The following is a 15,433-nucleotide window of genomic DNA, read 5'->3' on the forward strand; positions in this document are numbered from 1 at the left end:
CGTTCTTGATTTTGAGTTGAGTTATTGATTTGGCGACCAACTTAATGAGCTCGACGCATTGGTCACGTCATAGATACTAAAGATACTGCTTTGAAAAATTTAAAACCTAACTTATTAATACTTTCATAAGGTAGAGATGTTTTTAATAATCCTAATAAATCATCTTTACTTGACTGTTATAAATATAAAATCAACAAATCATTTAAAGTAATAAAACGAGTTTGAAACATGTACATTGTTTTAATTTGAACATAATTATTGTGTTAAATAATTTCAAATGCAAAACATCCTTTGTGATTTCAAAATTCAACGTGCCATTTCAAGGCAGTTAATTATGCTTAATATCGAATCTTAATATGGTATACCACATTGTGAATGCAAAACAAAAATTACAAAAACTTTTTCTAAACAAAAATACATCCCAAATAAACAGCAAAAACGATTTAATTTAGGTAAAGGCGTTTACAATACAGTTATATATACCATTTTTTCTTTCTTTCGTTAAAAGTATTTAGCGAGAGGGTATAAAGAGGTAGGTTTGTTAACCTTTAAAAGCAATGACCACTTAAAATATTATTTTTCCTAAAGACAATGAATGAAACTGTTCAAGTAGTTGATACTTAAGATTTATTTTTAACACTTTCAATAAGAGGTCTAGAAGGGTAAACAATGTCTCAAAACTAATTGTTCTTCAGAGTTCTCAACAATCTTTTATTTTCATTATGACTAATAACTTTAAAAACAGAAAAGAAAAATTAATTAAAAAAATCGAATTTTTAAAGGTTTCTAGTTTAACAGCATTTTTTGTTAAAAGAAAATCTTCTACTTCTAGATATCTAGAATAATAGATCTTTGAAAAAAGTAAAACAACACCCGTCTACAGGATTTCGTAAAATATCCAGTTTCTTTTCTAATTACATTTAATTGTATTCTAAGTTATTTATTTTGAAACACTGTTTCTATATGAATTAATAACAAAAACAAGGTGTATAAAACAGGGGTGATTGTGAGTCCAAGTCAAATTTCCGGAAAATTTCCTGAATTTGAAAAAAAAAAAAAAAAAAAAAAAAANAATGAAAAAAAAAAAAAAAAAAAAACAGTTTAAATTAAAAAATTAGAAAAAAATTTAAACAAGATTTTTTTTCCCTTTTCTCAATATTTCTTAGTTTACTAAAAATATATTTAAAATTTTACACATACCTATGATGACCTGGAGAAGTAATTAAAATTTACAAATATGTCTCTTTTTTTTTGAGTTTATGATTATAACAACTATTTAGTGATAAAAAATGAATATTAATCATGAATANGTCTACAGGATTTCGTAAAATATCCAGTTTCTTTTCTAATTACATTTAATTGTATTTTAATTTATTTATTTTGAAACACTGTTTCTGTATGAATTAATAACATAAACAAGGTGTATAAAACACAGATATTGGTACAGAGAATTTCTTTTAGAATATGATTATTGATGTCATACAGTCGCTGCTAATGTAGCGCGTTCACTGAAGATTTTTGTAATTTTCGTGCGATATTTGGAAAAACGTTGGGAATAAGTTCACCTGCGGTTGAAATAATTTTACAGAAGTCTATTGGCAGTGTAATGCTTTGAGTGGATTTATCTATTGTCATTATTCCACTACCAATATACAACAATTGCTTTGCGAAACGTTCAGCTGATGCAACATGCTGTAGTTTAACACGCATGCTGGTCTTCAATTTTTGTACATGTTGCCATAACACTGATGATTTGAGACATGCATGAAGTTCCGCAGCAGGAGTTGAATGTGGTATTACTGGTAGACTTAGCCGTAAATCACCAGACAATAAAATTAGTACGCTGCAGAAAAGTTGTTAATTTTCTCTCAAGTGTATGATGAAGCGCTTATAGCTTTCTACGCGCATTAGCATACTTTCATCCCATACAATAAGTTGGCACAGTTGAAGTATTTTAACCATTACAGAATTTTATTGCATGTGGATGTTTCAGTAAATTGCATATTCAAAGACACTTTAGATGCAGAATGCGCTGCTCGATCCAAAAGAGTTGCCCCGCAATTCTAGAGGATGCCATTGCAATTTAATTTTGTGATCGTATGGTTTCCAGAATAAAGGAAATGAGAAATTTTTTACCAGTACGTTCAGGTGCATGCGCATCTAAGAAAAACAATCCATCGCTTCGGTTTGTAATCGCAGTCAGAATTTTGCCGTATCCTATGCGTTGTTCGAGAACTAATTTTGAAAAATTTGATTGGACAAATGAGCTTAATTTGTCGACATCAAAATGTGTGTGATGTTTAAAATCACCATCGAATAGATTGTTTGCAAATCTATTTGATGCAGGAATTTCCAGTTGTAACAGTGCATTAAAGATTGTTAAACATATCGCTGGTTCAAAACTAAAACGACACATCTGCAAACGTATTATGCTTGCAGATGTGTCGTTTTAGTTTTGAACCAGCGATATGTCCTCGATTAAAATTAAAGCTTCATTATATACTCTAGGACAGGATTGAATGTGCGAATTTTGGTTTGTTGCTCGTAAACGTTGTAGAATGTTTTCACTATCGTTGTCTTTGTATTTTTCCCAAAGATCTTTTGTATTGGATGGAAAGCACATCGTCAATACTATTGCAAATAGCTTACATATTTGTTGCTGTCGAGCAGTATAAGATGCATCAGCCATTGAAAAATTTGATTGGACAAATGAGCTTAATTTGTTAATACACGGTTCCTAGCTGATCAACGAAGTCAAGCATCACTGGCTGCGGTCAGTGTGCGGGTGGGGGACCACTCAGATCAGTCCGCGTAGAGACCGAGGGTGTGCGGTATTAGTCCTCGTTAAACTGTGCTACCGTAAAGTGCTCGACTTCGCTTGCAGGTAGTTGGGTTACCGAAGCGGGGGTGCTATCCCCTCTACAGAGGATCAAAATTATGATAGTATATCTTCGGATCATCCTCAAGGATGTTTCCCAGACCGTCGCCAATTGCCCATTGTGCAGATCTAGTGGGACGTAAATGAACTACAACAACAATCAAGAAGATTTAATTGTGGCAAGTCTTGTGATAAGTGGCACATATATCATTTTTTACTGTTCTTAATTCCTGAAATCTAATAAATCCTTACTGAAAAGTATGAGGTTAAAAACATCAAAATCCGTTTGATTGTCTAAGTAAAACAAGGAAGTTGAAAATTTATATATATAATATATTTGGGTCATTCTCACAAAAACTGTCATTTTTCAGTTCATAAAATCCCAAAGCAGTGAAGTGAATAAAAAGATCTGAAACTTTTTATATTAATAGAAATATGTTATGGCATTATAAAGAAAATATATATCCTTTAAATTATACTTAATATTTAAATAAATTAATTTATTTCACTATTTAAAAAGTGAGGGAATGACTTATAGTGAGGGAATGATATTTTATTTTAATACATGTTTTTCGCTAAGTTACAGCTACCTCAAGTTTGAAAATGATAACATACTAAGTATATCTCATATTTATTATAATTTAGTTTTATACATTTAATAGTTTTTACAGGTTTGCGAAATAAAATTGGCTGACACGATTGTCACATGGAATGGGTGGTAGAATTCTTCTTTTGATGTCTGTTTTTGTGTATTTATGTATGTCTTTTGGAAATTGCCATTTGTATTTTCCTGCATTTGTGGGAACCATTACATCAATTGTTACATTTTTACAATGTAAGATCTTTACTTCTCCGGGGTATAAAATTTTTTCATACTCAACTAGCACCCAGTCTCCTATTTTGGTCTCTAATAAAAGGTCTCCAAGGAGTACTTAAAACTACTTAAATTTCCAAATTAGTCCTTAGAAACTCCTTAGGTTATTGTGTTGCATAGATGAACTTACTAAGTCCGCTGATGAATTTGCTGTCCAAGCAGGGGAATGAAATGATATGACTTAGCTGTCAAAATCTAATAGTTTAAGAAAAACTTTCAAAGAAAAAAAATTTAATTGTAAGAGAAGAAAAAAATAACAGCAAATAATTTTAATTTTACATGTTACAAGCAAACTTAATTAATGATTTACTGTTTTTTTTCTCTTTGTGTAAAATGCCTTAGATTTTATGTAGGGGAGAGTCGGGTAGCCCCGCTCACTTAAGGAGTATTGCTTATATTTCTGTATAATATGGAGTAATAATCAATATTTTTGCATGTTTCTATTGTTTTATCATCTAGTTAAATAATGCAAAAAGAATAAACCAAAAAAAGAATAGTTTAACATAAAAAAATAGAAATTTAAAAAAACATGTTTTTCAGCTCTTTTTAAAATGTGTCGGATACGCCCAGTTAAGAAAATTATGTTTTTTACTGTTTTTTTCAGGTGTAAATGAAAATGATTAATGTATTGACAATAGGTAAACCACGTTTATCATTTTTATCACAAAATTATTTTATTTATTACATATTTATATACTTTTAGTGAATTCTATCATTTAATAACAATCATTTAATAACAACAATATTTGTTGTTAAAAATGCATATAACATTTAAATTTGAAGCAATAAAATAATAATCTTTGCAACCGTACATTTATCGACGAAATAAAATTGGTCGTTGATACCCGACATTCATGTGAGCGGGGCTACCCGAAATCCAATTTATTTGTAAATTTGTAGTTACTCGAACAATTTTTCACATATAGACTTCTTTCTTTGTGCAAAATAAACTTAAGACTACATACCTTAGTGCTGAATGTATAGAAAAAATTATTTTTTTTAGGATTAAAATGAAGTTTAATCGAAACATTCAACCAATTTTCTTAATTTCATGGCTACTGTACTCAAAATATTTTCAAAACTATTGTTTACCATGTTAACAGCTGCATAAATACTTGAAATTTTGAAAATAATCTTCTTTTAATGTAAAAATTTATGTCCGATGGCCCATTGACTTGAAAAAATATTCTATACATATGAAATTGACAGTGGGCGGGGGTATCCGCTGGGCGGGGCTACCCGACTCTCCCCTATTCAAATTTAAAAATATAAGATTGGTAGGTTTTTATGTTAATCTTTAACATCTCTACTATGTACTTTAACAAGATTTATTAAAATATTTGAAGCTGGAAAACGTATTTATGTGTGAAAGTGATAACTTATTTTTCTTGATGAAGTTTGACGAAGTCAAAATTTATTTCAAAAGGACTAGAAAAAAATATCTTATGCAAAATATACATTTTTGAAAGTTCTGTATAGTTACTGCTTTCTGATTTTAAAAAAAAAACTGCCTGGTTATCTTTTACGCAAAGTTTTTAAATTTTGGACTCTTTGGATTTCTTCTTCTGATCTCTGTTTGAACTATTTTATAAGTTCCCAAATTATAATGTTCACACAAAATTGATGCATCACATGCAAAACACGAAAGAGAGCGAAAATTCAATATGTTATTCCTTGAACTGTATGCAACTTGATGAACTTTCATAGTGCCAGTAAATGGTTTTATTTCACCCTCAATTAATTTATCAAATTTTTTCATGTCTTCATTTGTAACTTCAAATAAAGTTACTGAGCAATTTTCTTTTAATACAGAAACAAGTGTTTCGTAATTATGCACATCTTTTCCTTCTGCCACTCTCCGATCTGCTGTTCTTTTCATAACAGCTCCAATTCCGTCGGGAGCTCCTTTTCCATGTCCGGATTCATTATAGTTCCAAGTAAAGTTTAGAATACCAGGAGTAAGCTGTTTTATGTGTTGGGATATCAGATGAAACATTTTTCTGTTTCTATATTGGGCTGATTGGCCATCACTTAGCATATGAACTCACTTTTACTTCACTTGTTACTCACTTTTACTTCACTTGTACTCAAAATCCACTTAAAAATTGGTTTGAGATGGGCCTGTTGCATAATGTCGAAGTGAGGGACTTATTGTAGCAAAACACTTTATCACCTTCTTTTTTTGTAATAAACTTCTGTATGTATAGTTACCTGTTGCCTACCACCTCCAAAATGCACTGACTGAATCTCTTCACTATATTTGCAACTATAATTTTCGCTAAAATCAATGTGTACTGTTAGTATTGAATCTGTTAATAATTTTTTTTCCAGTTCATTCATAGTTTTATACTTATGAACTATATTTTCAATATGGACCATATATTTTGGTAAGTTGCCCTCTAGCTCTTTAATTAAATTGGATGTACTAACTTTATATTCAATCTTAATTGGTTTATTAGAAATCTTTTCTTGATTTTTAGCAATATATCTATTTTTTCTAATACCCACTCTTTGTACTTGATTACTACCTTATCATTAAACTCTTTATAAATTGGCATTTTATCTTTACGATTAAGACATTTTCTGAACAAACAATTTTCACAGCTGGAATCACAAGTTATTGCTTTTATTAAACATGCTGATGATTTATATTCAGTAATATTAATCTCATAAAGTTTTGAGATAATCATTTCCATATTAGCAAGTACTATACATTTACACGTATCTCTATCGTTATTTGTTGGTTGTTTTACCCAAAATGGACGCCTTCGACAAAAAGTAGGATAACTGATTCGACGATTTGGGTTTTCACTTAAATATTTTTTATGTAGATTTCTTAGTGTATCAAGAAGCACTCTCTTTTGCTTCTTTTTCTTGTGATGCATTCCTTTTTACCTGAGCACAATCTGGACACATCGTCAGATTAAAAAAAGCAACAAAGTTTTCTGAAGTTTCATAAGATATGTTATTTTTATTAAATTTTGATTTTACCGATTTTTTATGTTTTCTATATTTCAGAAATCGCTTTGAAAAGCACAATGCTCTGTACTTTTTCAGAATTTCTCCACTTAAAAGTTTATGAAATAACTTTTTTTCTCTGTGAGTCTTTGCTAAAGTTTTAAAATTAGTTCATACTTGCAAACATAGTGCTTCACAAAAAACCAACTGCTTGCAAGCTGATGGTGATACTCTTTCCTTGCCCAGAAGTTTATTTACACGACTTCTTGGTGCCATTCTGTTTTGGTCTTGATTCTTAATTCTATATAATTGCTTTTTGTAACATTCAGCTCGAGTTTTTTGAACAGATACTTCATGTTCAAGTTTATTTATCTGTTTTTTCAAATTTGCTCTATTTCTTGCACTTAACTTTATAAATCTAACTTTTCTTAAACTTAGATTATTATGCTCAGAAATTCTTAATGTGTTTTATTCACTGGAAGGTCCCGGAACATTGTTATTCAATGATGGCACATTTACATTTATACTGGATTCTGTTAGAGCTCGTTTTCTCAATCTGTAATTGCAATTGTACTTAATTCGTTCTTTCTGTTTTAAAATTAAAGAGAAATCTGGATTTGACTTCACTCGTTCTCTTCGTTTTCGATCATATTCATTTTTCTTTAAACGAGCTTCTTCTTTTGTCTTTCCCATAGTTAAGCTATCTGGAAAATAGATTCTAATATTTCTTAGATTGTTCTTAAAACAGGCATTCTGCATTTATTAAAATGCCTAAACTAATTAATTCAAGATCATAATTATATTATAACTGCTGTCTTATTTCATACTGTGTAGAATTCAGAAATAAATTTAAATTTGGCACTTAAATAAAATTCATCAAATTATAAAATTAATATTGTAAGTAATAATGTATTGTACGTAATATTGTATTGTAAGCTATAACATATAATTTAAATCGAAATTAATCAGGTTAATTAATTTTTTCATTCAAAAATATTTTTATGAATATGATAACTTCATCAGGTAATATTATATTTTAAATAAAGTTAAATTATGAATGGGTTAGACTTTAGAATTAGACTTAATACAATGTATTCTGTAATTTTTAATTCTATTTTTATTAAAAAAAGAAAAACCAAGAGCAAACAAAAAAAAAATGTAACAATATACTCATCTCGAATCATTCCCTCACTTTATACATTAGTGAGGGAATGACAAATTTAATAAAATTTAAAAATAACAGTTAGGCCTAATTGATTTCTGAAATCAATCACATACAGTTATATTCGTACAAAAAAGCAAAATATAATTATCCACTTTCTCGATTAAATTGTATTTTATTTTATTTTAAAAAACGACATGAGGGAATGACAAATGCAAAAAATTTTACCTGGTTTGATTCATTCAAGTTTATTCCACAGCAAAGCTTCTTTAAGTTGAAGATGGGAACATACTGCAATTTTGTTCTATGATGCCAGTTGTTAACTGCTAAAGTTTTTATTAAAATATTTTTATTCCAAGAAGATTGCAGACGATAAAAACATTGTTGTGAGGGAATGATGCGAGACGCTAGGGACAAAGTTTAAAATAGTGCTGTGGTAATATTTTCATCAGAAATTAAATTTAAAATTGATTTTCTGAATTCTATATTTCAATATTCTGTAATAAAAAACACGAATTTGTAAATTTATTTTTTTTATTTCAGAAACAATTTTTTTCTTCTTTTAAATCAACAGTGGGGACAAGTGAGGGAATGACATATCGGCCTATTTTAATTACCTAAAATAAATAAAAAATTAAAATTGATAATTTTACTTTTATTCTTTAGTTAGCCTGCACTCTGAAAGACACTTTCCCTGAATTTTTTTTTATCATAAGTTGTAAAACAAACATATAATATACTGGGGACATAAATATGACCGTTTTTGTGAGAATGACCCATATATATAGAAGGCCAAGGCTCACCACGGGCTATCGTGAGAATAATGATGGTTGTTACAATATCTTACCTGACGTATAACGTCTTTAACGGTGAGGTTAGTGCGAAAACTGCTGTGAGTAATCCACAAGGTCTCGGGAGATCTTCGTGAGGAGAAGTAAGCAACTCGAAGATCCAAGTACCGGATCCCGTAAGCCAACTGGTTGAAGACGTCTTCTTCTTGTGTGTACAAGTACCGACTGAAGACGTTGTCCTCATCAGGATTGTACCGTGAATGGGACCCGGTGTTGTGTGAACCTGGCAACATCAGATCGATGAGAGAAAGATTGCCGATGTAATTCCTGGATTCGTGCATCCAGTGGGGATGGCCTTGGATGCATTTCGATTGTAATATTCTCTCCTGTTTCAGGATTGCTATCCAGAATCCTAAGCAATTGCTGGTCAGATTTAGTTTGGTGAAAGGGACTTCGGGAAAGCGAAATCGTGTCCTGAAAGAACATTTCGTAATAAGCTAGGAAGACTATTTTATTAGTATAGTACTAACTATATCTTTCGTTACAATCAAATTTTGAAAAAACATTCAAGAATATTATTGAAAGTATACAGTAATGAGATTAAGCAATATCTGTATTCGATTTGTTATCGAACTAATAGGCCGGTAAGTTCTTATATCTAACTTTAGAGAATAGCTTCAAAATTGTTCGAATTTAGGCTGCGGTATGGGTTAGTAAAATATAGCGGTATGGGTTACCACACTTAGTAAAGTCTCTCTCAAATATCCTACATTGCAAATTTTCTGCTTGCAATCTGTTTTACACTCAGCAAGTGTCCCGCAGTGGACTGATCGTTAAGATAAGGTTCCCAGCAGATCACCGAAGTCAAGCATCACTGGCTGTGGTCAGTGTGGGGGTGGGTGACCACTTGGATCAGTCTGCGTAGGGACCGAGGGTGTGTGGTATTGGTCCTCGTTAAACTGTTCTACCGTAAAGTGCTCGACTTCGCGTGCAGGTCGTCGGGCTACCGAAGCGGAGGAGCCACCCCCTCCGCAGAGGATCAAAATTGTGATGGCATGTCTTCGGATCATCCTCCGGGATGTTTCCCAGACCGTCGCCAATAGCCCATTGTGCAGCTCTAGTGCGACGCAAATTAACAACAACAACAATACTCAGCAAGCTAACACAAATGCATGAACTCTACTAGACTGTTATTATGTAACTACTGCAATAAGGTGCCAGGTTAAATTATGTTAAACATGCATGTTAATCACTTACAGAGATGGTTAAATGGTAAAAACGGTTTAATTTTCAGTGTCTACGGCCCATCTTGAATTTAGTCACTAATTACAAAGGTTTATTTTCACTGCTATCTAAGACTATGCGAAATCGGAAATGAGAACGGGAAACTGATTGGTCAGTTAGGGTAATAGACAGATAGGGTGGCTTAAATGGGATTTTCTGTATCCGTTGTAGGAAAGGGAAATAAAATCTTGTAATGTGCTGATAAGATTTAAAAAAAAATTTTTTTTTAACGATTGCTATTTATTTTATGTCAATGGTTACATAGAGCACAATAAAAGTGCTCTACACGGAAAAAGATAAGGAAGAGCTGGAAACTGTTTTTTATTGTTTTAGTTTAGGTCCAATTGGGTACTCGCACTTCAAGAAGAAGATCACAATACACTCACATGTGACCTATGACATTAGCGCCAGCTGATCGCTAATAAGCAAAATGATGTGTTAAAGTTGAGCTAAATTTCTCCACATAAGTTAAAATGTTAATTAACGTGAAATTAATTAAATACAGCGCAGTATTGCACATCAAATTTATTGGAATATATTTCTTTATCATCTACGTCTTTTACTTAACTTAGATTTGATATTTGTGTATGTATTTTATTGTAACTTGTTTTGTGTACCTGGCAACTTCGAAGCATAATTAGTTCGTTTATATTCTACGGGGCTTCATGCCGGTCTTTGTGTTAAGAAAGATAAATTATTGAAATCCTTGAGAAATAATCTTTTTGAAAGAATATAGAATGTGTCACTTATGAGAATCGATACTTGGCGAGCTTATCTTAAGCGAAATAGAATAAAAAAAAGCAGTTGCTAACGTAAACAAATGCAACGTTTCAACAACCAATCAGGATCGAGATACCCACACTAAGTCACTTGAAGGTATCCCATTGGATATTTAAAACTTGTAAGGTGAGGAAGTGAGATTTACCCCATTATCTTGGATTTACTGAGAAGGATGTAAAAAGGGGAAGAAACTTAATCATTACTATCTAAATAAATTAAATAATATTTTAAATAAATTATAATGTGTGGAATTTTTTGAGTTTCAAAAAAGTTCTAAAAGTTAAAAACAGACAGAGGCTGAAATTTATTCCCTACACCCCGAAATAGAGCAGGTTTTCATTGGTGTAAAAAAAAATAAAGAGAAAAATTTTGCGTGGTATATAAAACGCAATGCAAGGGAGTAACACATTTCACATGCATGAAACAAAATATAGTGTCATTTTAAACCAAACTTTAAAAACCATCAGCAAATCACTATTTTAATGTGAATAATCAATATTTTAATGTCAACAATAAAATTTTAAATTATAATTTTATTGAATATCAGTGAGACTGATTTACCTATCTTAATACATCGCTTCAAATTAGGAATATATTTTCTTATTTTTAAAGTCATGGTGATCGAAGTAAGAATAATTTTTTTTAAAAATCAAAATTCGTTTATTTAGGATTTAAAAAAAAACAGCTTTTGACATTTATTCCTTATTTGAACAATTTACGAAGAATGTTTGAAAGTAAAAAAACGTTAAAATGCCTTGGGATTTACGCATCGAATCAAAATTCTAAAAAATACGAGATTGAAATACGCAAAAGCTCGTTATAAAGAATATGGCATATTATGAAAAATTTTCAAGTCAGCATCAATATCTAAATAAAAAACGTTATAAAAATTTTATGTTTATAACGAGTTAAAAACTACTAGTAGTCCAGAAAGCCGGGATAGTCTGGTTGGTAGGGCACTGGGCCCACGCCCAAGAGGTCGTTGGTTTGATCCCTGCTGACCGAAGACTCCTCGTGTAGTAAAATGGTGACTGATACACGTTAAATCTGTCGAGTCACAAAGTCTTCCATGTTCCCATAACAAATCATACCTCTGGGGGTACTGATCCAAGAGTTTCCTTGTCTTCTGGATTGGTTATGTTGATATAAATGGTACTTGAAAACTTCATTACTCTCCTATATAAGCTCCCCCTTTTTTTGAGTCCTATGGAGCTGATTTGAGGGGTGATTATTGAATTTTTTCTAGACAGGCAAGAGAGGCAATTATTTTTCAAGTATTTTTTCACCCTGAATTGAAACCAATCACGAGACGATCTTACAAAATTATAAGGGTTTAATGCACAAATAGTACAAATTTGTGCTATCTATTCACGCATCTGATCTTGCTATCTAATCAAAAAAGGCATAGTTTCATGCGATTTTTTTAATGCTGAATCGAATGAAACTATACACAAGTCAATAGTTAAAATGTACAAAAGTTTTTATCAATAAAAACTATTTTTTGACACGTACATATGTGTACACTTGACATTGCTACCTAGGGACATATGTAACGTGTAAAACATATTTTCCGATTTAATCTGCTACGTTGAATTGAATGAGACCAATCAGGGGTCTGTTTAGAAGAAATTTGGGTCCGTTAACGGACCCTTCACAAAATATCTTTTCATAAAAACGGACCCTTCACAAAATATTTTAACTTAAAAACGAACCCTTCACAAAATGATTTNTGATGTTCATAATTGCGTTTAACGCTTCTTGTTTAAGACCAGTAAGTAATGTGTTTTTTTGTAAGTTCATTGCTGAAAAGCCCTTTTCAACCGCTGCAATACTCCCAGACAGAGAAAACATCAATTCCATCATGCGCAGTATGTTGCTGCATTTCTGGATTAGAGGGTCATTTTAGAAATGAGGCGCTAGACTCTTGTAAGATAACAAAAATTGAAAATGTATCACAAACATTAACGGGAAAATGGCCGTCCGCGCGGACGTCAGATTCGAGAAATTCGCTGTCCGCGGGAATTTTTGACCGCCGAGGACGGGCGGACGGGCAGTTTGTCGAGCCCTGATTCAGCGTAAAAACAATACATAGAATACAAAAAGTGTCACTTGTTTAGATCGCAGACAAAAATACGTTGAAATAAATATTGATAATAAAGGTTGATAAAGTGTTACCTGAAGTATCCTCCAGAATTCCCTTTAATGGTTACTAGTGGGGGTCTGTCTGTTGCGGGGGGAGCATTGTAAAGGGCGACAAGTGCTTCTGGATCGCTGCCCTTCCAGTTAAGTTCCAACCGCCTGTCTCCACCATCCGTCAGGGAAGACACCGTCAAATAAATGTCTGGAATAAATCGAGTCAAATCAGAACATTGGATTAAAAAATAATTAGTAATTTAAAAAACTATGTTTTATTTTTGGAATTCAAAATTAGAAGTCCCGCAGTGCAGTCCCAAGTACAGTCCCAAAATTAGAAGTTCTGATCGTTAAGACCCGGTTCTCATCAAGCATCACTGGCTGCGGTCAGTGTGCGGTGGATGACCCACTTGGATCAGTCTGCGTAGGGACCGAGGGTGTGCGGTATTGGTCCTCGTTAAACTGTGCTACCGTAAAGTGCTCGACTTCGCGTGCAGGTCGTTGGGCTACCGAAGCGGGGGTGCCATCTCCTCTGCAGAGGATCAAAATTGTGATGGCATGTCTTCGAATCATCCTCAGGGATGTTTCCCAGACCGTCGCCAATAGCCCATTGTGCAGCTCTAGTGCGACGTAAATCAACAACAACAACGAAAGCAGAAAACTTATATTTGTTAAATCTAAAGCGAAAAACGTAGGGCGCAACTTCGGTTACCACAAAAAATTCCACAGATGGTGGTAATACATTTCAATTACAACAGAACCCTCAAAATTCCGCAAGTATAGTAAAAATTTGACGGGATCGAGATCTTTTACTGAAAAAAGGTTTGGAGCTCGGGCAGACTCTGATTAAGGATAAAATTTTTACTACCATTAAACAAACATTTGGTACAGTTATTAATTATAAAAAATATAAAATTTATAAAGGGCTCAGGGGATAGAGAATTTACCATCTAATGAGGTGAACCGGCTGGTCGATTCTGCCCCCGGCTCGCATCGATGACAGTGCTCGCGTAAAATATCCTCCGTGGTAGACGGATCATGGGTTAGAGTCCCCTTGCAGTCAGGCTAACCATGAGAGGCTATAGCGATTTTCCTCTCCATGTAACGCAAATGCGAGTTAGTTCCATCAAGAAGTCCTCCACGAAGGCAAAATTTCTCCCAATTCTTGATCCAAGAGTTCCCTAGTCTTCTGGATTGAGTTCGAAATTATAAGGCTACGGAGTTGAACATTAGTAGTCGTAAACCCAAACTTAAGTGGTCTGTTCAACGACGGTTATAAAAAAAATTATAAAGGTTAAAAAATTACAGCGATCAGCTACTTCTGTTCGTACGGTGCTTTTGCTTTGCAGCTGCAAAATTGGGCCTGTAACCAATGCATATCTCAGGCTCGAGTGGACTCGGACACCCGGGAGGGCTTGGGTGTTCTAGGACCTCCTAAAACGAGCCCAAACTCATCTCTTATACATAATGTTCAAGAAGCGATTAAGCCGTTATTTTTTAAAGTGGAACTAGTCAATTTGGAGGTAAAAAGCCGTTTATTTATCTTTATACGATTTCAATATTCATTGTTGCATTACGATGCTTTATCATATTGTACTGTAAAAAAACATCATCCAAATCTCCGCGTTATCTTTGCCAATATTTCTAAATTCATTCAAACACTAACAAACACATAAAAGGCTCAGAATTATATACCAATTTCCAAATAACCACTATCCCATCTGCAGAGGATTAAAATTGTGATGGCATGTCTTCGGATCATCCTCAGGGATGTTTCCCAGACCGTCGCCAATAGCCCATTGTGCAGATATAGTGTAATAAAGTACCTACCAACCAAATAACCACTTTAAAAAGAACGGCATCAATGAACCTCGTATTGTCACAAAAGTTCAGTTGAAATTCGAAACTTCCAGAATTTGATAGTCGATAAATTTTTTATTTGGTGACAAAATAACTATAAATGCTGCTGGTAGAGCTCAGAAGATTGAAAGAATATGTACAAAGTATGGAAATTCAGTTGAAACTTGAGGTATGTATCAATTGGGGAAATGGTAGGAATTTCGATTGACGATAAATTAGATTTTGTGATAAAATAACTATAAATTCTGCTGGAAGGTCAGACGATTGAAAAAATATGTACAAAGCACGAAAATTCAGTTGAAATTTGAGGTATGGATTTGGTATTTGGGGAATTTGGTTTATTATAATTTGAGGTATTTGGGGAAATGGTTGGAATTTCGATTGACGATAAATTAGATTTTGTGATAAAATAACGATAAATTCTGCTGGAAGGTCAGACGATTGAAAAAATATGTACAAAGCATGAAAATTCAGTTGAAATTTGAGGTATGGATTTGGTATTTGGGGAATTTGGTTTATTATAATTTGAGGTATTTGGGGAAATGGTTGGAATTTCGATTGACGATAAATTAGATTTTGTGATAAAATAACTATAAATTCTGCTGGAAGGTCAGACGATTGAAAAAATATGTACAAAGCACGAAAATTCAGTTGAAATTTGAGGTATGGATTTGGTATTTGGGGAATTTGGTTTATTATAATTTGAGGTATTT

The 15,433-nt window shown here is 32.7% G+C and overlaps 1 protein-coding gene across 2 annotated transcripts in view; it reads right to left on the reverse strand.

The window, feature by feature from the left end:
• Nucleotides 1-15,433, reverse strand: part of LOC107456258 (PI-PLC X domain-containing protein 1) — a 30,959-nt gene that overhangs the window by 4,217 nt on the left and 11,309 nt on the right. For both annotated transcript variants that reach the window (XM_016074080.3, XM_071178295.1), the window contains exon 4: nt 8,720-9,137. In XM_016074080.3, coding sequence (XP_015929566.1) covers nt 8,720-9,137 — 418 coding nt within the window. The remainder of the gene's footprint in view (nt 1-8,719; nt 9,138-15,433) is intronic.

The sequence above is a fragment of the Parasteatoda tepidariorum genome, chromosome 3 (genome assembly GCF_043381705.1).
Source record: "Parasteatoda tepidariorum isolate YZ-2023 chromosome 3, CAS_Ptep_4.0, whole genome shotgun sequence".
NCBI classification, from domain to species: domain Eukaryota; kingdom Metazoa; phylum Arthropoda; class Arachnida; order Araneae; family Theridiidae; genus Parasteatoda; species Parasteatoda tepidariorum.